The sequence below is a fragment of the Mytilus galloprovincialis genome, chromosome 9 (genome assembly GCF_965363235.1).
Source record: "Mytilus galloprovincialis chromosome 9, xbMytGall1.hap1.1, whole genome shotgun sequence".
NCBI classification, from domain to species: Eukaryota; Metazoa; Mollusca; class Bivalvia; order Mytilida; family Mytilidae; genus Mytilus; species Mytilus galloprovincialis.
This window is the reverse complement of record NC_134846.1, coordinates 80177233-80200776: the sequence shown is the minus strand read 5'-3', so window position 1 is coordinate 80200776 and position 23544 is coordinate 80177233. Positions and strand designations below refer to the sequence as shown.

Sequence of the window (23544 nt, the reverse complement as noted above, 5' to 3'; positions counted from 1 at the left end):
CAATCACTAATTTAAGTAAGTAAGAACATAGCTACCTATAATTACACAATCATATGACATTGTTATCAATCAGATATCCAGTAACTTTTTTAGCTCACCTTGCCCAAAGGGCCAAGTGAGCTTTTCCCATCACTTGGCGTCTGTCGTCGTTAACTTTTACAAAAATTTTCTCCTCTGAAACTACTGGGACAAATTTAACCAAACTTGGCCACAATCACCATTTGGGTATCTAGTTTAAAAATTGTGTTCGGTGACCCGCCAAACCAACCAAAATGGCCGCCATGGCTAAAAATAGAACATAGGGGTAAAACGTATATTTTGGCTAATAACTCTGAAACCAAAGCATTTAGAGCAAATCTGACATGGATAAAATTGTTTATTTAGTCAAGATCTTTCTGCCCTGAAATTTTCAGATGAATCGGACAATGGGTTGTTGGGTTGCTGCCCATGAATTGGTAATTTTAAGGAAATTTTGTCCTTTTTCGGTTATTATCTTGAAAATTTATATAGATAGAGATAAACTGTAAACAGCAATAATGTTTAGCAAAGTAAGATCTACAAATAAGTCAAATGATCAAAATGGTTAATTGACCCTTTAAGGAGTGATTGCCCTTAATAGTATTTTTTTCCCAATTTTTTCGTAAATTTTTGTAATCTTTTACAAAAATCTTCTTCTCTGAAACTACTGGACCAAATTCAACCAAACTTAGCCACAATCATTATTAGGGTATCTTGTTTAAAAAATGTGTGCCGTGACCCGGCCAACCAACCAAGATGGCTGCCATGGCTAAAAATGGAACATAGGGGTAAAATGTAGATTTTGGATTATAACTCTGAAACCAAAGCATTTAAAGCAAATCTTACAAACGGTGAACTTGTTTATACAGTAAATATCTATCTGCCCGGAAATTTTCAGATGAATTGGACAACTGGTTGTTGGGTTGCTGCCCCCCAATTGGTAATTTTTTAAAGAAATTTAGCCGTTTTTTTGGTTATTATCTTGAATACTATTATAGATAGTCAGTTGACTCCTTAAGGAGTTATTGCCCTTTATAGTCAAATTTTAACAATTTTCATTAATTTGGTAAATTTTGGTAAGTTTTTACAAAATGTTTTCCTCTGTAACTAAAGGGCCAAATTCATTACAGATAGAGAAAATTGTAAGTAACAAAAATGATCAGTAAAGTATGATCTGCAAACACATCACCATCACCAAAACACAATTTTGTCATGAATCCATCTGTTTCCTTTTTAATATGCACATAGACCAAGGTGAGGGACACAGGCTCTTAAGAGCCTCTAGTTCTATTTATTGCCATGGCATTGTCAGTGAGGTTGCAACGACTCATGAGTTTGAATGACCCTAGGGTATCTTTCGCCTCTCTTTCTGTTACACACACTTATTACTAATTAATATTAATTAACAGTGCTTACCGCTGGTATTGATATGCATGTGTGTTAAAAAAAATGTATGTATTCTTTTGAAAAAAATGCCTTCAAATTTTAAAATTGAATATATCAAATAAAGTATAATTTTGCATATATATTTGATGTTGTTTATTTGAGTCTGGGTGTAAAATAAAACAAAATGTTGTTGTTTTCCTTATAAACGCCCATGAACAAACTTATTTTCATGTTAGAAATGTTTTCCTCGTCTTACATCTAAATAAACTTACAAGTTTGGATACAGATGTCTGGCTTAGTGGATGTTGTTATAAAAACCTACCCCATTTATGATATATTGAGTTTTTCGAAAGAAAAAAAAGAAAACAGTACTATAAGAAAAGACAGTCCATAAATAATTTAAGAATCAGTGCTTAAGAAATAAAAACAGTCAGATAAATAAAATAAGAATGTGTCCTCAGTACAAGAATGCCCCATCCGCACTATATCATTTTCTTATTCAGTGGACCGTGAAATTGGGAGAAAATCTCTACTTTTGCATTAACATTAGAAAGATCATATCATAGGGAACATGTGTACCAAGTTTCAAGTAGATAGGACTTCAACTTCATCAAAAACTACCTCGACCATAAACTTTAACTTCAAAAATTTAACCTGAAGCGGGACAGACGGACGAACGGACTAACGGACGGACGAACGAACAGACTGGAGGACGCACAGACCACAAAATATAGCAGCCCGATGATATATGGGGCATAAAAAATCGTTACTGTTTAAATAATTGAACAGCTGATAGAGTTGCGGATGAGCGTCTTTTCCACCCATTGCTATATATTTATTTATAATTTTATATATAACTCCCGCCGTTGATGTATTTTACCTTATTTTTCTGTTTTTATGAAGAGACCACTAATACTTTAATACATTAGTGTTAGATTATATTTACTACATACAGTTTGTTCAAGTACAAATGTGATTTAATACGTCAAGTTTGTTCCAGGCCGAGTTATAAAACTGCTTTGTATAATATAAAGGAGTGGACAAGTAATTTTTTCTTTAGCCCAAAATGGTTTTTTTATATTCTGCGAATAATGCATATATCTACAGTTTAAAGGTTGTACTCTATAATAATGTGCACATCACGCAAAAAGTATTTAGATTACTATGGTCCGAGTTCAGGTCATAAATTTCTTTAGCAAATCCTTCACCTGTCATAGGTGGCGTTATAACCGGAAGTGTTACCTTTCAATCAAATTATTTTTTAGATCATGAAATGATAAAAGTTTAATATCGGAAGAAGGAAGACACGGAGTAAATGAGCAAAATGTGTTTTCCTGTATGAAAGTGACAGAACAATACCAAACGATAAGTGTTAAACATTCAAAGGAAATTAAAATCCATTCACACAAATGTTTACATTCCAGAAATATCATTCAGTTTTGTGTGACTAGTAATTTATCCGTGTTGTGTACCAATATTTGTTTTTTAAGTTTAAGTTTTTGTATAGTGTAGTGAACGGGGAAAGAAAAATGAGAATGTAACATGGGAGGATCTTCATCAGCAGTGCAACTCACTATGATTGGCTTGGATCAGTCAGGAAAGACAACTCTTTTATATAGATTGAAGTATGATCAGTTTACCAACACAACACCAACTATAGGATTTAACTGTGAAAAAGTTAAATGTGAAACAGGTACTGCTAAAGGAACAACATTTACAATATGGGATATTGGTGGTGCTGATAAGACTCGTCCACTTTGGAGAGCATATATTCGATCATCGGAAGGTATTATATTTGTTGTTGATTCAGTTGATAAAGAAAGAATAGAAGAGGCTAAATTAGAATTGACTAAACTAATTCGCTGCTCTGATAACCAGGGACTACCCATACTTGTGATTGCCAATAAACAAGACATGCCAGGATCATTAGATCCTGTAACTGTAGAAAAGCAGTTAGGCTTACATGAACTACCTCCTTCACAATTGTGGACATTACTTGGTGCTTGTGCTATCACTGGAGAAGGGTTGTCTGATGCAATCGAAGCTATGTATGAACTTGTGTTAAAAAGGAGAAGAATGAAGAAGAAGCGATAACAGAAAAGTTGTATAGGACTACAAATTATTTTTGTGATCTACATTGTTAAGTTTTTTTTTATAACTTTTATGTCTTTTAAATATTAATTTATGGGTTGTGTTGTTGTATACAGTTTATGAGTTATTTATGCAATTGTAGATTTTATTTGTTATTTTGTAATTTAAATCTTTTTATGATACTGCCAACAAATTGAGTACAAATTTGTATATATAAATAATTACAGAGCAGATATAACATAATTTTTAAAAATCGAAAGTCTTGATTTTCATACATGTTTAATGTATATTTTGTGTTAAAATTCCAATCTATAGGGTAAATATTCATGTTGTAAATAATGAAAATTTATCAAGAAAGTACAGACATTGTACAATTGGTGCACAAAACTTCATCACTGTTTTAACATATTTTAAGAGATTTGCTGTGTACCTTTGCCAGCATTTATTTTAATCACTTTATTTTTATTTGGCAATACTAAAGCATACATTATTATAATGACATGTGGGACAGTATGTAGTATGTACCGACATGTACAGTTGTTTGATTAAAATTAATTTAGAGAAAAAAGGGTTTGCAATAAATGCGCTATCTAATTCAGCTTGTAACTTTTTTTATCTGTTTACAGTTTGTAAATTCTTTTTTCACTTAAAATTTACTTTTTCTTTATTTGCAATAAACATAAATACATGCATGTATACTGGAAAAGTAAGCATTTTAATAGCTTTATAATACATGTACATATTGAGATAGGAACCTGCACAATTTCTGCCAGATACAGTATACTGGAAAAGTAAGCTTTTTTATTATAGCTTTATAATATTAAGAAAGGACAATTTCTGCAATATAGATTTTAATTTAATCAGAAACTGAACTCATATTTTATTATTCTTTTTAGTCATGTCATTGTCACTTTATTTTCGATCTATGGGTTTGACTGTCCCCTTGGTATTGTTCCCCCTTCTTTTATTAACATTTTGATAGATAATTCTTTATCAACCTGTTTTGACCAGTCTTATTTAAATCAGATATATTTCTTTCTCTGTCAGTTTTTTTTGGTTTCTGGTATGTCAGAGCTGTAAGACATCTGACAGTGGGTATTGTTTAGACCTTTTATGCAAATTCTTTATCAACTTATTATTATATAGAGGGGGCAGGACCTTTTTCGGGATGTCAGGATTTAAAATTTTCTTTAAAAATCTGGGCCTCAGGATTTCATGTTTTTAAACCCGGGATATAGGGATCAGAACCCCTTCCCCCCCCTTCTCTATAATATATATATTAAATATTTGATTGGATAGTTAAAAGTTACTCAAATTGCACATGTGTATATATCCTACAAATGTACAATGTAATACCATGATTACGGGATGTCTGATACAATGTTGAAAAAAAATGGAGCAAATTGAAAGATCTATTTTTTATAGAATTGCATCTTTGATAACATCTATATTTCATGTGTATTTTCATCTCAAAATTTGAAGATTGAACATTGTATTCAATGTATTGTCTCAGTATTATGCCGAAACGTATATATGTCTAAGAGTATATAATTGTACCAATAAAACGGAGCAACCATAAACATAATAATGAATAAAGAATAAAGAATAATATTGTGTATCTATACATGTACCTACATGTACATGTAGTTCTGTATTCAGATGCTCCAGATAGTATTTATAAATTGTACATACATCATATAATGAGGATAAATAAATTATATTTAAATGTCAACTTCCAAAGATTGAAATAGTTATCTACATATTTGTTATTATAAGATGTCAGAATCATAATCATTTACACAATATGTAATATTCCATCAAAATTTCAAAAATGAAAATTAGATAAATTTTATCTTACTTGAATGACCCAATTTTATCTGAAAACTTAAGTTATACTTAGAAACAGATATCTATTATATACATGATATAGAAGGAAGTTTTCAGTCCTTATCCCTTAAAATATCATACAGTTTATGTCAATGTTAATGTATGTTATCTTATATATTATATTATCGCACATATATATAGAATTTTAGATAAAAAGTTTGTCTGTTTAATATATTATACATGTATATGCAAATTTCCTGCACTTGACACAGAAAATATATATGAAATGTACAAATACACAATAATACCATTGATTATGGTTGATAACAAGGAATTTTGTACTAAACTAGAATTATATATTATATAAGGGTCGTAATGGGGGTACCTTTATGAGGAATATATAACAGTAAAAGTTCTTGCTAAATAATGTTAATGTTATTTTTTTGTGTATGACGATAAAAGGAACACTTTCTTTTAGACGATAAAAACATCGACTGATTTTGACAAATCGCATTATTTTTTTTCAAAAATGACCGTAACAATTATTTTTAGACCTCTGATGACTCACGATAAGGATATTTTGATGAATCACGGTAAAATTTTCACCAATTTGGCGCTAATGGTAGCCGAAATGACTGATTGATGCCTGATGTTTAAGGGCATTACTACACTCATTTATATGATTGCCAGGGATACATTCAGTAGATGGATGTAATGAATTTAATAAAGAAGGGCAAGGGACATACATTAATTTATAAAAAATCTATGCTTTCTAGAAAGGGGTTGTTATTGAACATGCTTAATGTAAATTTTTAAAGACATCACTCATTTTAACTCTACATGAACATATTTAATTTTTATAATCAGACTTATATATATTGTTTAAAAAAAGATTTTATTCAAATCCTTATAAAATAGTTGTTTTTTCCATAGAATGGGACCTATTAAAAGATCTGATTATTTTGGTAGCTACCTTTCCTAAAATTTGTACCATCATGTCACACAATCAAGTTAGTCCTTCAATTTTATACCATTTTGACAAAATTGAATAATTTTAGCATTTTGTTGGTTAATGGCATCTAGATATTAAAGTTTATTGTTGAATTTAATATATAAAGAAAGGTTGTGGTTTTGTATTTTTTTTAAAGCTGCATTATGTAAAAAAAAGACTGATTAATTGGGTATATATTTATGTAAACAACTCCTAGTTGCTAAATTGTACTCTCATTATATTGTTGCTGTTTGATAATCCTGTTAATTAAATTTTAAACTTATTGAATTTGTTGTTTTCATGTTTATTCTTGATATTGATTAGATGTTTACCTGTTGACACCTGTATTAGGTTCATTAGTACTTTATTGTAGCAGATGGGTTTAGCTGTCCAGTCATCTGCTGAGTCCAAGATACTTAAATGAATTAGTGTCATTGTTACAATTGTGATAATTCAACTAGGTCTATTAAAAATATAATACTTAATTTTAATGCAATCACACTGTGAAAAACTCATTGCCATTGTTGGGAAGTTCACCCATTTTTTATAGCTTCTTGCATGAGCAAAAGAGTAATGATAATTGACATTTAATGACCCGTCATGCCATACATGTAAATAAGATAGAAGACTAAAAAGATGTAGTATGATTTCCAATGGGATAATTTCCATCACACTAATTGACATAAAATAGCACCTATAGGTCACCATGTGGCCTTCAAGAATGAGAAAAACAAATGTATAACAATTCAAATAAGAAAACCAACAGCCTATGTAAGAAACAATATAAGGAAAAAAAATGATAAACAGCAACAAACAGTAACCACTGAATTACTGTGTCCTGACTTTGGACAGGTGCATATATAATGCAGTGGAGTAGTTTAAGCTCTAACTGGCCTAGTAAAGGTTCTAAGATTTCAAGTAGGGCTAATTGGGAATTTATATGGTGTAATTGCTGCCATGCATGGAAATAATCAATATGCAGAAAGAAACATTGTCAGCTTTTTAAACGGTCTTAAAATCATCATTCCTACATTTGTATAAATACATTTATAATGGTTGGAAAGATTTAAATCAGGAATATTTATTAGACAAAATAGATTATGGGAGGACTTCACAAGGTATAAAATAAGGGGTCCTGAGTGGTCAACTACAGTATAATAGCCTGTCAACATTAAGGTTGTGTTGGAAACCTGAAATTAGCAAGTGTACTCCACTCCAATCTTAATCCAGTAGGATTGTCAGATTTTCCTTCCAAGGTCATGGTTCTCTTGGGCTACCTTTACCAATAAAAAATGACCAACATGAAATAGCACAAATGTGCTGAAAGTGGCATTAAGGAGGCTCGAGGGTATACAAATTTCAGAAAAAAATTAAACATTTGTATTTCATTACAAATTTTATTTATTTCCTTTTGTAGTTGTTACTTTATCATATGGTACAAAAATCATTCAAAACAATCAATTTGTGTTGGCCCCAGATGACTTTCAAAATGTATGCATCATTTAAAAAGTTCCAAATTATCTCCCTTTGGTGGAAAAATGCCATTTTTTGGCTCTAAATTGAAATATCTTTTCCAACTCATCGGTGACATATCTTTTTTAATATAATTTCCATATAAGCTGTACTTAAACTAAATTATTGTAAAATTTTAGCGATTTCTGAAATAAATTTCTTTTTTTATTTCGATATTACCTTTATTTCTCCTATTACTTCAACAGAAAAAAAACACCTTTACAAAAATGTATGCTTCTATCGAAGGCAGATTGTGAGCCCAAATGAACGGTGACCCCACTTTTTTATTTTATTTTTCTATTAACTATAAGATAAAGTTCATTTATAGAAAAATATAGAGAAATCCTATATAAATGATTTAGACCCGCGAACCCCCTTAAACAATAATCTATCAATCAAAAAGTGTTATTGTCACAATAAAAAAATATGGTATAAGTCCCATAACTCCTATAAAAGTTATTGAATAAGAAAAAGCACAACAAAAAATATAAACTACTCAACAAACAATCCTGCAAAATATAACAGCTTTCTGTCAAATGGTCTCAGAGTTTTACATTTGTCAATATGGGGCCTTTTATAGCTAACTGTGTGGTATGGGCTTTGCTCATTGTTGAAGGCTTTTTGGTGACCTATAGTTGTTAATTTCTGAGTCATTTGGTCTCTTGTGGAGAGTTGTCTGATTGGCAATCATACCACACCTTCATTTTTTCAATATTGTCACCATGAGCCAAAAACATAGTCCCTAAATGGCCGATTTGTTGGTAAAAGAGGCTGATCACTTTCACTTAAACAAACATACAAGATAACATGAAAGAATATGTTTCATATCAAGAAGTAAAGGCCAGGATGGCCAGTTTAATGAATCGACAAAAAGTTGCAGTTACAAAAGCCAGGTTTGATGCAATATTATTTTCCTGCCAAGTTACGATTGTATTTTCTCACCTGGTAATATTTGGAAAATCTACAAAAGCCAGGTTTGCCTTTATACTATATATTCCAGTCGGGTTTGTCATAGTACCATCTATCCAAGCTAGGCAGGGATTTATACTTTCTACATCAAATACAAGGTTGGCTTTATATTATGTACTCTAGCCAGGCTATTCTTTTATACTACAATATACCAAACTTTTCACCCATAGTTTGGCAAAGGGGTTTATCTTTTGCCCCTACTTACCCGTTTCTTTTTAATCTGATTTCCACCACTGACAAATCAATATTGTTAACAGGAACCAAGCAGGAGATTTTGCAACTTTCAATAGCTTTATAGAGAAAGAAAGAGTATTTAGCATATGTCTTTAAAATGAACAATACTGTCCCAGATTAGGGGAGGGTTGGCACCTTCAAACATGTTTAAAACCCAACACACCCCTAATGTTCCTGTATCAAGTCATGAGCCCGTAGTTCAGTGGTTTTAGTTGGTTCATGTCTATCATATTTGTTTTTCATAAACTGTTATGCATTAGACACTTCATTTCCTCAAATGAATTGTTTCATACTTTTTATGACAGAGCCTTTTCTTGAAGACTATACAGTATGGGTTTTACTCATTTTATAGCAGACTATACAGTATGGGTTTTACTCATTTTATAGCAGACTATACAGTATGGGTTTTACTCATTTTTTAAGGTCATACAATTGACTATAATTGCTTACATCCTACTTTAATTGAACTAGGGTGAATAGCTGTTTCATAATTTTTATGATAATTTCATAATTTAAATTAGACTATGATATTCAACTGCTAAAATAAACTGCCATGTTATAATCAACTTTATATGTATTGATAACAGTAACAAATCAATGATATAATGCATCCAGAACTTGATTTAAGGTTATTGAGGGCTTCCTGTAGGATTACTGATAAGTTTTTTTCCCAGGGTTATTTCCTTGTATTCCCAGACACAGGCGACTCTTTTCTAAAAATTAAGTGTAAAAAATCCCTGAAGTGCATATATGTATCATTTGGGTAATTGCAAGTTGTCAACTATTGCAAATCTATAATGACAGGAAGGACACAAATGATTAAAAACAGATTTTTATTGAAATAAGAACAAAAAATACAATGAAAGACAAAATATTCCAAAAGTGGATTGCATATTTTGTAAAGATATTACATATCATATGTATACTCTTCTGATAAACGTACAAAAAAAGAACCTGAAAGACTAAAGTTATTTAGATTACTAAACAGTATAATAAAAATATATATAAATATATTCTGAACGACAAACATTACCCTGATTTAAGCAAATATGTAGCAGTGTCCAAAAAATATCATAATTACATTGACAGATGAGCATTTTATTCAAAGTTAAAGAAATATGTTGCTGCCCTAACAGATATCATCAATAAATCGAAAGACCAGTATAATCTTGAGTTCACTTAACATTATATATAAATTAGAACTATGAGTAAACTCACAAAAGAATCCCCAGAAACAATACTCTCTGTATATTGAAGTAAGTAAATTATCTCCCCTTTTACATGTTGAATCTGGATTATATACCTTTATGCACAGGAAAACCTATAAAGAATACACATATATATTTGATTTTTACTAGGATTTGAAATAGGTTTTTTAATAGCAACTGAAATAAAAGTCATATGAACAATCAGAAAAAATTAGTTAAAAATACACTTTTATTAATAAAATTGCATACTACATGTACTAAATGAAATTGTGTGTAATTTTGGCTTCCATCTGTTGTATTTTTATAGAAATACCAGTAGCCCTTTTCACAAAAAATCTTAAGTGTAAAGTTCATCTTACGATAAAAATATTTAGTTGAATTGTTAAGGAATATTTTAGACTTAGAATAAATTTTACACTGAAGTTTTTTTTGTGAAAAGGGCTACTGGTACTTAATTAATTCATGTCATTTCCACTCATAATTTTTTCAACATTTTCTAAAGGGACATCTAGTGGCAAAAAAAGGTAAAAATCTAGAAAATTCAGACAACTTTCGTGCAGCGTATTCTCAAACAAAATTCAAATCGCTTTTTCCTGAGATGAAAAAAAATATATGCACCATGTACATGTATGGCACATGATAAACAAACACAACTGAGACAGCACAAAAAATATACAATCAAAAGCATTATTTTACAACTGAAAGACTTTGTGTCATAAACAATATTTAAAGCACCATTCATTATAACATATGTGATGAATTATACAAAATCATAATACATTATGACATTATACAATAAATCTATACTCTATACTGTATTCAAAAATATACAAGAAGTAAAATAAAAACATAAAATGGATATGATATATTACACCTCTATGGAGCCTTCATTGGTCATCTGGCTTCTATTTACAATAATAACTTCATGAGAACAAATTTTGACTGTAATTCAAATATAATACGGAAAAATCAGCAACATAGAACCATTTCAACAATGTCAGTTCATAAAAGGTTTGTTAAAAAAACTTAATAGATCATAGACATGTTTCTGTTTTTAAACATTATCTTGTTTCAATAGCAGAGGTCATGATAATGGTGATTGGGGTTGAACAACTTTTATTTTGACATTTAAACTAAAAAAGGTTGTGTAGAGTTATGTCCCCTATAGGGTGTTTTAAAAATATATATTCACACATCTAGTTGTATCAATTATTTTCAGAATCTGAACCAGCAAATTACTTGAAGTAGAATTAAAGTTTTTTTTATTTTTTTAAATTAAAATGTATGTTTAAACTCTGAAACAAGCGTTACATTTTTTCATATTTTTTAACTTTGGCAAAACAATTACAAAACCACATTGGACAATTACATTTACAGTTTTAGCTATTTTTAACTACATTCTTTGCTATAGACATTAGTTTCTCCATTTGACTGGTCAGCTCGGCTATCTTCCTGTCTTGACTGGCATTATGCTGGACTAGAAGCAGTATGTGATGATCTGGATCAGCTGTATAATGATCAGACATACAACGTCTTTTATCCTACACAATGAGAAAGGTATGTATTAGATAGTATTAAAATGAATTTTTATGTTATAAATCAACTTATTCAGTCAAAAATCAAATTGCTCTTTTATGATGGTCTCAAAACTTTCAGAAGCAACTACAAATGTATCATTCCATTTCAATGTCTATGATGAGACTAGTAGTATATTTAACCAACAGCTATGACCATCAAAGGCAGCATTTCATGTTAAATAAGCTTATTTTTATAGTAAATACCCTGCTATCTAACTTGTGTAGACTTCTGTTGAAGTTAGTGGTCCATTATCCAACTATTTTTAAAACTTCATGTAAAGTTAAGAGGAGAAATAAATTACTGTAAATTCAGAAATAATTGTGAGGCTTTTATTAATCTGAATAATGTGACTACTTGAGAATTAAAGTTACAAATCTCATTATGATATCTCACATTTTTGTGCGTTCTCAATAATAAACATATACAATTATTTCTCAATTTACAATAGTCCTTTTGCCTTTTGTGTTTGTATGATCTCAAAATGGACATTTGTTTCTACATGTTTATCTTTGTGGGTCTTTTCTATCTCAAATGACTTGGTTGTAGGAGGCTCTTATTTTTTCCCTTATCGTTAGCTAATCTACATGTATGTCCTGTTTAAACATCAAGTCCTAAGATTTTCATTTTTTGAATATTCTTTTAATAGATGTTACTTTCCTTTTTTGGTGTTAGAATTGCATTATATCCTATATATGTATGATACATTTATCTGCATTACATATTTTAACAATAGAGTGAAGCTACACCAATGCCATGACCAAGCAACAGTGCATCCAAAATTGTGAGTGTCTATTTCTTCACTTTAAGAAATCTGTCCCATGATATATATAGTTTCAATGCATTATTTCAGGGACTACTACCCAACACAATTACCACCAGGTTCCAGACTTTTGTAAATGTTTTCACAAAAGTTTGTTTTGAAAAATCTAAATGAAAATAGTTATAAATACCTGAAATTGACATCCATATGAAGCATATTTACAGGGGATGATTGTTTGTGGACAGTCTCCAGTGTTTACATCTATATGTGAGGAAATATCTTTACGTTTTATCCCTGTCTGACCACACAATGTACACTGTACAGGGAAGTGTTCACACATTAATACCTGATGTTTCTACAAATAAACAAATATAAAGTGATATATAAGCAATTTGTTTTTCTTTCTGAGTGTTATCTTTTGAATCGTACCATATTTTACCAAACTTGGTGCAATGATGCACCATTGGATCAGATAGACTAAAGACCAAGTTCAATACCATTATTCATAGACTGAAACTTTGGTTTCTACATGTTTGTTTTTTTTAACCATTTGCTAAACTTTAACCAAATTTGACTTGCTATGCCTCATGCAATGACAAACACCCCTTTCGATTTTGAGGTCTCTAGGTCAAATATTTGGAACTTTTATGTTTTCTTTTGAACTGTTTTTCCAACCTTTACCAAAACAAGCTAGAGAATTCCACATGGAAAGAAGAAAATACAATTTTCAATATTAAGTCAGAAGGTCACAGAAACTATATAATATATACACTTAAAATTAGGAAAATATTTTGTCTTGTGAGAAATTCTTTTAAGCCATAACCTTGACTGTTTTTTTCTAATACTAACAGAATGCCTAGTTGATGTGTGGTATATACTTACTGTTAAATCTGCATAGAATATTTGTTCATCACAGTGTTCACAGTTAACAGGTCTTTGGTGACAAACTTGTTTGTGATCGTCATGTTCAAGTCGCTTTACTCTTATTCCACAACCATAAACACAGTTCTCTTGGCTATATGAACAGGAACCTATATGACCCTATAAAAAAATTAACACATTTTTCGTCAACAAAGATTTTTTTCATTTTAAACCGGATTTTTGTGACAAAAATGTCGGTTATTAATTTGGGGATGTAGGGCGGCGGGCGGCAATCAAATGTTGTCCGTGCATTAACTCATGAACCGTTCAACCAAAGCTTTTAAAATTGTAATATGTTGTTACTGACAACTAAATGAAGGTCAAGTTCAATAATGGCGATTTTGACTTTTACCGTTCAGGAGTATGGTTCTTGAAAGATTGAAAAATGAAGTTTCCAGTCGTGTCCGTGCATTTACGCATGAACTGTTCTACCAAAGCTTCCCAAATTTTAATATGTTGTTACTGATGACAAAATGGAGGTCAAGTTCAATAATGACTATTTTGACTGTTATGGTTCAGGAGTTATGGTTCTTGAAAGATTGAAAAATGGAGTTTCCAGTCGTGTCCGTGCATTTACGCATGAACTGTTCTACCAAAGCTTCCCAAATTTTAATATATTGTTACTGATGACAAAATGGAGGTCAAGTTCAATAAAGACGATTTTGACTTTTACCGTCCAGGAGTTATGGTTCTTGAAAGATTGAAAAATGATGTTTCCAGTCGTGTCCGTGCATTTTCTCATAAACCATTCAACCGAAGCTTTTGAAATTTTTATATGTTGTTACTGATGACAAAATAGAGGTCAAGTTCAATAATGACGATTTTGACTTTTACCGTTCAGGAGTTATGGTTCTTGAAAGATCGTAAAATGGTATTTCCATTCACGTTGTTGCATTTACTAATGAACCATTCAATCTAAGCTTTTCAAATTTTAATATGTTGATACTGACTACAAAATGGAGGTCAAATTTGATATTGACGATTTTCACTTTCAGCATTCATCAGTTATGGTTCTTGTGATATTGCCAGGACACAAATAAATGTTAATAAATCTGGTTTGCTGTCGTTGTGACAGCCTCTTGTTATAACTTGATTTATAGGACTTTCAAGAAAAGCTGTCTAATTTGTAAGAAACAATACTGGTTTATTTCAGGCATATTACAGAAGAGTATGATTATTGACAATTCTATTGACATTTTATCAATTCAGCTAACTCATATTTGAATAGGGATAAATAAATTATAAGTTTGATAATCAATTACATATTGTTTTCAAGAAAAAAAATCGAATGCATATTTTAGATTTTCATTTGAGCCCTTTACCAGATAATTCTTGGTCAATGTCACAGGAAAATCGTTCAAGATACAAGGCAATTTAAAAATCATTTAGTGCTCTTTCACTATAAATAGATATATGTATATATTTAAAATCCCAAAAATGAAGAAAGCAAATATTCTTTTACTATTATAATTTTCCTGATGAAATAAAATCTATAAAATATATCATGCAAACATTTATTATCTCCCTTTGAACTGGATTTAGACATCTTGAACCAAAAAAAATTTGGTCAATTTTTCCCTGAAATTGATTACCTATATGTAAGTACTTTAGAACGAACAAAATAAAGCTGTTTTACTCAAAGCTCCAACTTGTTTCAGTATCTAGTACATATAATCAGAAAGTTAATAAAACACAAAGTATGCATAATTACCTGATAATCCCGAAGTTCACCCTTCCAATTGCATCCAATGTTATGATTATTACATTTAACTCTTAGTGATAAAACTTCTCTTTTAAAAGCATTGTCTTCAAACAACTGAAAAATTAATAAAAAAAAAACATTAGGGATCTATATATCTTTCTAAAAAATCTATCCATATAAAAAATAAAGCATCTTTTGGTAATCATGCATCTATACACTCTGAAATATCTAAAGCACATGTCAGCACATAGGAATAAACACATGTGATGCCATCAAAGAAAACAAATCTATTTTAGGAATTCTCATAATTTTACAACATGATCCTAAAAATGCAAGTTTACTCTTTTGAAATGACTTTGGAATCATTGGCTGTTTTTGCTTATTATACTTTACTTTTTAATGACTTAAGGATGTTTTCTACTCTGTTACAAATTACAAGCTTTTTAAAATACTGTTATAAATTGACACTTTATAAATAAATAAACTAAATCAAAGCGCTGTAAGCGCTGAAGGCAGTTAACCAAAAACCAAGGCAACCGTAATTATGACTGTGGCAATGTTGCCTGAACATTAAACATTCATATATAGTACATTCATGTTTATCTAATGATTTATTTATTAAGGCAAATAATTAACATGTTATCAAGGTTTCAAAAGCAATGCATATATCAATGCATATTTTTTTATGGTGAGTCTGCAGTGGTACAAGTTCCCAAATGATTGCAGTTGTTCTACTTGGTAGTTAACCTTGGTTTTATTTGACTGCTAGAAGTTCAATTTGACTTAGTATGAACATGTAATAGTATGAATGGACTGGTTTCCCTGGAAAGAAAACTGAGTTTGTGTTCTATAGTACAAAAGTTATGAGACACGAATCAGACAAATGTTCACTACAACAGGGATCAAAGGTGAGGTCTGACTGACCTGCCCATAGTAAATCTAAATGATTTGTTATTTTGTCCCATACATATGAATATATATAATTTAGGGGTGGGGATCTCAACAGTTTTCAAGTTCTCAAAGTAGGCAGAGGATTAAGGGGGGGCAGGGGGCCCGTCCCACCCCCTTTTTGGGAAAAAAATTGGTTGCTTATATAGGGAACCACTGGAACGGGCCCCACTTAGGTCGGTCAGTGGGCCCTACTTATGAAAATTTCTGGATCCGCCACTGGGGGTAGGGTGACCCTAGGGACTTCCCCTACATTTCATTTTATTTGTTATATTGTCCCATACATGAATATATACACTGTATGGTTTAGGGGTTGGGATCTCATTGGTTTCCAAGTTCTCAAACAGGAGGGGTAGGGTGACCCAGGGACTCCCCCTATATTTCATTTAATTAGTTATATTGGCCCATACATGAATATATATTGTTTTGGTGTGGGGATCTCGACCGTTTCCAAGGTCTCAAACAGGAGGGTTGGGGTGACCACAGGGACTTCCCCTATAGTTCATTTGATTTGTTATATTGTCCCATACATGAGTATATATAGTTTAGGGGTAAGGATCTTGACCATTTCCAATTTCTCAAACAGGAGGGTGAACAGTGACCTCAGGGACTCCCCCTATCTTTCATTTGAATTGTTATATTGTCCCGTACATGAATATATATGGTTAATGGGTGGCGATCTCAACGGGTTTCAAATTCTCAAACAGGAGGGGGTGGGGTGACCCAAGGGACTCCCCCTATATTTCATCTGATTTGTTATATTGTCCCATACATGAATATATATGGTTTAGGAGTGGGGATCTCGACCATTTTTAAATTGAAAAAACAGGAGGGGTGGGGTGACCCCCAGCGACTCTTCCCATATTTCATTTGATTTTTCATATTGTCACAAACATGAATATATATGGTTAAGGGGTGTGGATCTCGACCGTTTCTAAGTTCTCAAACAGGAGGGGTGGGGTAACTCCAGGGACTCCCCCTATATTTCATTTTTTATTTATCATATTGTCCTATACTTGAATATATGCAGGGGTTGATTCAGACGGGGGGAGGGTTGCGGGCTTGCACACCCCTTAAATTTGCAAAGCATGGGTTGTTCTTAGCTTAATAAAGAATATTCCGATAATTTTACCTCAAATTTTTTTAGCCTCGCTCTGCTCGGCAAAAATTTAAGTTTGCGCCCCTCCTAACCTAAAATCCTGGATCTGCCGCTCATATGGTTTAGGGGTGGGGAGCTCAACCGTTTCTAAGTTATCAAACAGGAGGGGGTAGAGTGGCCCAAAGAATGCCACCTATATATCATATGATTTACTTACATTAAGGTATATATAATATAGTTGCATTAATTGTGAAAATAAAGAAAGAAACTTTCAGGTACTTTAATTGACCCTTCAAAATTGAGAAAAACAAATAACCCTTCGAAATTGCAGTAATATGTTTACACTTTAAAAGCATCTCACATGCATTATCATCATTTATCATTTATAAAGACAATTTAGACTGTGACCATGAACATGTATATTGTTAGATATACTGTTCCCAGCTGTCACTGTGTATTGGATTTTTAAATTAAATATTTGTCAAAAAGTAATTTTGAGTTTCTGAATAAAATATTTTTCTGATTTTTCTTTCTTTTACATATATCTTTTGGTTTACAATTCTAGTGTTTATATTCATTAATTTACCATGCATAGATGTGTTGTTTCACCTGCTTGGATTTATTTTGTAAATGATCGCCAAACCCGGAATTACCCTTATCCGCTTCCGGAATCGGATCCGATATTATAAAATTTGATCTTCACGGCCGCCATTGTTCTGTGTTTACAATGTTGTTTGTGTCAATCAGATACGATTTTACTCGAATTTATACAATATTTGTCGGCGATTTTCTGTATAAAGCTAGCGGTTGAACAAAATGAACATCGCTGTCATGACTAATAATGATAAAAATAAGTTTTTAGCTCGTTTAATTGGAGACTTTGGTGAACATGGTGAAAAGGTTTGCAAAGTAATTTCTTATTTTCTTTCAAGTGGAAGGTGACTACGTCGGGCGTAGCTAGAAACCAACTATCGTATTCGAAATTCCGCTTGCAAAAGTGGAAGGTCGCGGACCTCGGACCACCGCTAATTTGCACACTTGCCTCCAAATTGAAAAGCTATGAAAATTTCTTTTTCTAGACTAATTTGAAATTGCCGCCAACAGCATGAACAGTTGAACTTATTATATAATAGACTACTGACGTAGTTGTACTACGTATTGATGACAAACAATATTCCTACGACTTTTGTCATTTGGGAAATCTAAACTACTTGTCTTAAGAGATTTTCGGCGATTAAATATTTCATACAATTGTTCTTTGACATCTTAGCTAAAAGCACAAGTCATAATGAACTACACAAGGATTCTTAATAAGCACTACTTCCTATGTGTAACTTTAAAACTTTTGGATAAATCGACGATCATTTAAGGTTTTTCTGGTCATATTTTTTGTAATCCAGAATAAAAAGTATTAAAAAAGTGTTCAATTAGTTATATATAACATAGTAGCGAGCTAGATAATAACAATGGCAAGTATTTCAGTATTTATTGGGTAGAACACAAATCTAGGGTGCTCGCATAATGCAGCTTAACTGCATAAAAATAAGAAAAAAGTGAAGGGTCAATGTGCATGTTTTTGAGATATAAGCCATTCAAATTTGGTGGGAAATATTTCTCTGTAGACTTTTCATACATTTAACATTGACACCCTTTTTGTTTCAAAAATTATGAAAAAATAACAAGGATTTTATATGATTTTCAAATATTGCTTTTTTAACTATATGTAATAAAATAATGAAAAGAAAAGTAGGGGTTAGCGAGGAAACGAGGAAATTTTTTTGTCATTGCACTACATTTAAATAGATAAAACCAGAGGATTCAGGATATCTGGCAAAAATTCAAAGCAAACATCCTTAAAGCCTGAAACTCTTGACATATAATACTTACATCTGCAGTAACACTGAAAAACTTTTTGTCAACTGGACACCTTGACATCCCAAATCTCGAAGATCCTCTGAAAATCAAATATCTTGGATAAGATGTTAAGTAAATAATTAAAAAATCTATAACTATTTTCATGTACATGTACTGTGAATTTCCAATGACATAAATCAAGGTCATATAGCAAAATGCAGTAATATGTTCACAGAATCATCTTGAAGAGAAAATTTGTCTTTAGATAAAATATATGTTGATGGTCAAAGCTCAGTAAAAAATTTGTCAGAGGAATAAACTTTTGTGTATTAATTTATTTTTTAAGGTACCATTTTTTCGTGAATTGGGGACTATCTATAAAGGAAAGGACATTCAGCCATAAGATGACTAACAAATTCAGTTATATGACCATTAGCTGGCAATTTTGGTCATTAGGTCAAAGCTGAATGGAAAAGGTCAATATAATCTATAATCAGGTTATCTTAGTAATATCTGCACTCAAATCTTTCCAATATTTGTGAAAAAGTCAATTTTTTGTTAAAATCTATCAATGAACACTATTCTGGTTAACACAGCTGCTACATCTATACAGATAAGAAAACTTTTAAATCACTTTAATTGAACTAAAGATTTGGTTCAAATAGTCATAAAACAGTGATCAAAGATTTACAATAAATGAAATAATGATCTAGCTATGAACAGCTATAAACACACAGAAAAAAACAAATGAGTAAAAGTTCCCATTAGACATGCAGTAATGTGCCATTATTAATATTAATTATGAACTGATTTTTACCTGAAAAATAGTTACTTTTTACTTACAATTTATGATAAAAGTGTTATATGAAGCAGGTAGCTGATAAAACTAGATGCTCTCAAGAGCCTGTTACCGCTTACCTGACTCTACCTGGGTTTTTGAAATCATATAAAAATAAGATAAAATTTGGCTACAAAGTAACAACACTTGGCCAGCACCTCATTAGGAAAGGAACATTAATGTTATGTTCGGTTTCATTCAATTCAGTCTGGTTCTCTAAAAGATGAAATTTGTATGCATTTCCAATAGAATCCTATGTTAAACTAAGCCCCCCGATGGCTGCCATCTTGGATGTTGGATCGGCGACAAAGTAACAACACTTGGTCAACATCTCATAAGGAACATTTATGCTATGTTTGACTTCATTCCATTCAGTGGTTCTCTAAAAAAAGACATTTGTATGTATTTCCCATTGGGTCCTATTTTTAACTAAGTCCCCCACTGCCGGCCATCTTGGATGATGGATCGGTTACAAAGTAACAACACTTGGTCAGCACCTCATAAGGAACATTCATGCCATGTTTGGTTTCATTCCATTCAGTGGTTTTCTAGAAGAAGTTCAAAATGTAAAAAGTTAACCCTCTGGGCCAGGTGAGCTAAAAAAAAACAACATTTTAAAGCTGACTTTGTGTTATGGCCTATGGTCATTGTTGAAGGCTGTACAGTGTCCTATAGTTGTTCATTTATGTGTCATTTGGTCTCTTGTGGAAAGTTGTTACATTGGCAATCAAACCACATCTCCTTTTTTATATTATCATTATAGTATGAGTTTACAGAAATATTACCTGACCAGCCCTCCAAGACAGAGTTTACAGAAGCGATGACCACATGATGTCTGGACAGGATCCCACAGGACGGCCAGACAGATAGGACAGATATACTTCCTGTCAATCTCCTCCTCAAAGTCTATATCATCTGGTCGACCTGACATCTAAAATTTAAAAAAAACATAGTGAAATATAACTTTTTTTTTTCCTTTTCTAAGTTTAAACATCTTGATTATTAATTTTTCCCTTTTATTGTTCATTAAATCTATAGTTTTTGAGAAATGATTTTATCAAACCTTTTCTACTATATCTGGTATTAAAATAACAACAAAAAAAGAAGGCAAAGAACATACCTTGTTTAATATATCCTATATAATAATCATGAACTATTTAATTTTCTGTTTCAAAATAAAACCATAACAATTTAAACTTGATTGTGAAGTATAATTATATATATTGTCTTTCTAATTGGAGTAATCATAAATGCTGTCTAAGGTAAAGAGAAGCTATGCATAGTGTCAATTTAATTAATATCACTCAATTCATATCACAAAATTATGACACCTTAGTTAGGTGGTTAATGAATTTCTGGCACATGTATTGAAATTATGAATTTAGATATAAGATGTCATATTATGAGATGTCAAAACAAAATCTGTCAAAGATGGGTTGGGAAAAGTTTTACACTTGATTTCTCTCTTGAGTTTTGTTGAGTTGCTGTCTCAATGATGATACACTCATACATCTACTATCATGTCACTGGCATTAATCATAAAAAGTATTTATTATCTGCAGTCATAGTTATACAGATTAGAAAGAGTTACCCAAACGGGATATATAGAATCCCATTCCAATATAGTACCCAAAATGGGATATGCATTTACTTGCACAAAAAATATTTTTGAATTGAAGGGAAATCCAAAAATTTGCTATAATCTATGATCTTAGTCAGTATTATAATATTGAATGTATTTTGAGCAAGTCTTTTATTAAAGATATTGAAAACAAACTATTTATTATGTACCAAAATAATTGGCATTTAAATTTACTAGCTAATGAAAACAGAAAAATGTTTCATGATGATAGATAAAATTGAGAATGGAAATGGGGAATGTGCCAAAGAGACAACAACCCGACCATAGAAAAAACAACAGCAGAAGGTCATTTTAGAGTTGCTTTTTTATAAATTGTTAATATTATATTGTGTTTTATATCAAATGTTTTAAAGAGGTGAGACTCTAATAAATCATTTGTTTGTTTGTTTTGTTTGTTTGTATAATTAAAAGTTTAACCATTGCCCGAAACAAACCATTTTTCACTATTTTTGCCAAACTAAAAAAAATTCTTTGCACTGAAAATTTATTTCTCCAATGATTTAGGGTATTAATCCTAACCAGTTCAATGAATGAATGAATTCTTTATTTGCAAAGCAGTAGTTACATGCTATAGCAACACAAACATATTTACATAGTTATATAGTTGCTTTATCTATCCTGGGACATAGTTATATGTTATTACAATGGTCTCAAATCTATCACATCTGCATCTACATACATGTAGATATAAGATATGTCTGATTCAGTGGTGGATCCAGGCGGTGGTGGGGGTTTCTCGGTTTTTGTTTGGATGATCAATGCATTTGAATGGGGACATGTAGTTGGACCCCCCCCCTTTTTGTCCTGGGTTAGGAACTCCCCCTTTATAAATTAGCTGGATCTGCCCCTGGGGGTGAGTGCCAATAGGATAACTCTCCATCCAATCATAAATTGTAAAAGTAAACTATTATATGACTATGTCAAAGTACAGTCTTCAACACAGAACCTTAGCTCACACGGAACAGCAAGCTTAAAAGGACTTAACTTCACTATGTCAAGAATACATGAAGGTACATGACAGGGATTTTTTTTTAAATCTGAACATATTTACAAGAAATTTCAAAACTTTTTTTTCATTTTTTCTTCTTCATATAGATAAAAGTTTTTGACGTACCAATATAATATATATAAAAGATTAAGATGAAATGTACACTTTCTGTAAGACCATAAACAAATCAACTGATTTTAACGCACCACTTTCAATTTTTTGACCTAATTAAGGGGGGTCCACTTGTCATACTTCAGTGATTCCCTATATAATCAACCAAATTTCCCCCACAAAATGGAGGCCCAGACCCCCCTGTGCCCTCATTACAGCCAACAGGGGCGGATCCAGCCATTTAAAAAGGGATCCCAAACCAGGACAAAAAAGGTAGGGTCCAACTATATGTCCCCGTTCAAATCCATTGATCGTCCTAAAAAAGGGGGGGTTTCCAACCCCTGGATCCGCCACTGGTCAGAGACATATATGTACACATCTGTTACAGTCTACAACATGAGAGCTTGTATATATAGACTGACTGCTCAGACTGACTGTCACAGTCTGTTTGTAATTATAAGCCACAATGTAGGTAGATTATATCTACTTTTGTCCATAATAGTTCAATATTAAATATTCAGTATCGTATATCTTCTGACGAACAGGCGACAAACTTTGACATTGTTCAGTGTTGAATAATCGAGTACACTTCTTCGTTTGTTTACCTTATTCAGCTGTTCAGAAAACCCGCGATAATGGACTTCCTGTATTGCGCAATGACAGTTTTCAGCGGGAAATTTAAAAACTCGACAATCTTTTCGGTCTAGATCCTGGGACTCACTGTTATATTCTAAGTTAACATATTATGTTCCAGCGAGAAAGTATGATATCAGAAAGTAAAAAATATATATTTCCTACAAAAATGCCATTTTAAAATTGTAATTTAAGACCCCTCCCCCCATTTAAAATATTTTAATTTAAAGCAGA

General features: G+C 31.7%; 2 protein-coding genes across 5 annotated transcripts; one reads left to right on the top strand and one right to left on the bottom strand.

Annotated features, from left to right (window-relative positions):
* Positions 1 to 2623: 2623 nt before the first annotated feature.
* LOC143046094 (ADP-ribosylation factor-like protein 4C) lies at positions 2624 to 6596 on the top strand. Its single transcript, XM_076219080.1, has one exon. It carries the CDS (start codon positions 2947 to 2949, stop codon positions 3496 to 3498), a length of 552 nt encoding a protein of 183 aa, XP_076075195.1. The 5' UTR covers positions 2624 to 2946; the 3' UTR covers positions 3499 to 6596.
* Positions 6597 to 9847: 3251 nt separating this feature from the next.
* LOC143046105 (TNF receptor-associated factor 6-A-like) lies at positions 9848 to 23343 on the bottom strand. Of its 4 annotated transcripts, none has more exons than XM_076219102.1 (7): positions 23283 to 23343; positions 20722 to 20867; positions 19132 to 19198; positions 15207 to 15311; positions 13457 to 13615; positions 12765 to 12929; positions 9848 to 11777 (listed from the first exon to the last, which is right to left on the bottom strand). In XM_076219102.1, exons 2-7 carry the CDS (start codon positions 20865 to 20867, stop codon positions 11616 to 11618), a joined length of 804 nt encoding a protein of 267 aa, XP_076075217.1. In that variant the 5' UTR covers positions 23283 to 23343; the 3' UTR covers positions 9848 to 11615. The 4 variants fall into 4 exon arrangements, with proteins under 4 accessions (XP_076075217.1, XP_076075215.1, XP_076075218.1 ...); XM_076219100.1 differs by lacking the exon at positions 23283 to 23343 and adding an exon at positions 23165 to 23274; XM_076219103.1 differs by lacking the exon at positions 23283 to 23343 and adding an exon at positions 23221 to 23241.
* Positions 23344 to 23544: the final 201 nt, after the last annotated feature.

Bases quoted from the DNA above. Each gene is read 5' to 3' on its own strand.
- LOC143046094 (XM_076219080.1), top strand. From the start codon at position 2,947: ATGGGAGGATCTTCATCAGCAGTGCAACTCACTATGATTGGCTTGGAT.
- LOC143046105 (XM_076219102.1), bottom strand. From the start codon at position 20,867: ATGTCAGGTCGACCAGATGATATAGACTTTGAGGAGGAGATTGACAGG. The intron at 15,312-19,131 runs GTAAGTATTATA...TTAATTTTTCAG, and splicing joins TTTTCAGTGTTACTGCAGAT to TTGTTTGAAGACAATGCTTT. The intron at 11,778-12,764 runs GTATTTATAACT...CTCATTGTGTAG, and splicing joins CATATGGATGTCAATTTCAG to GATAAAAGACGTTGTATGTC.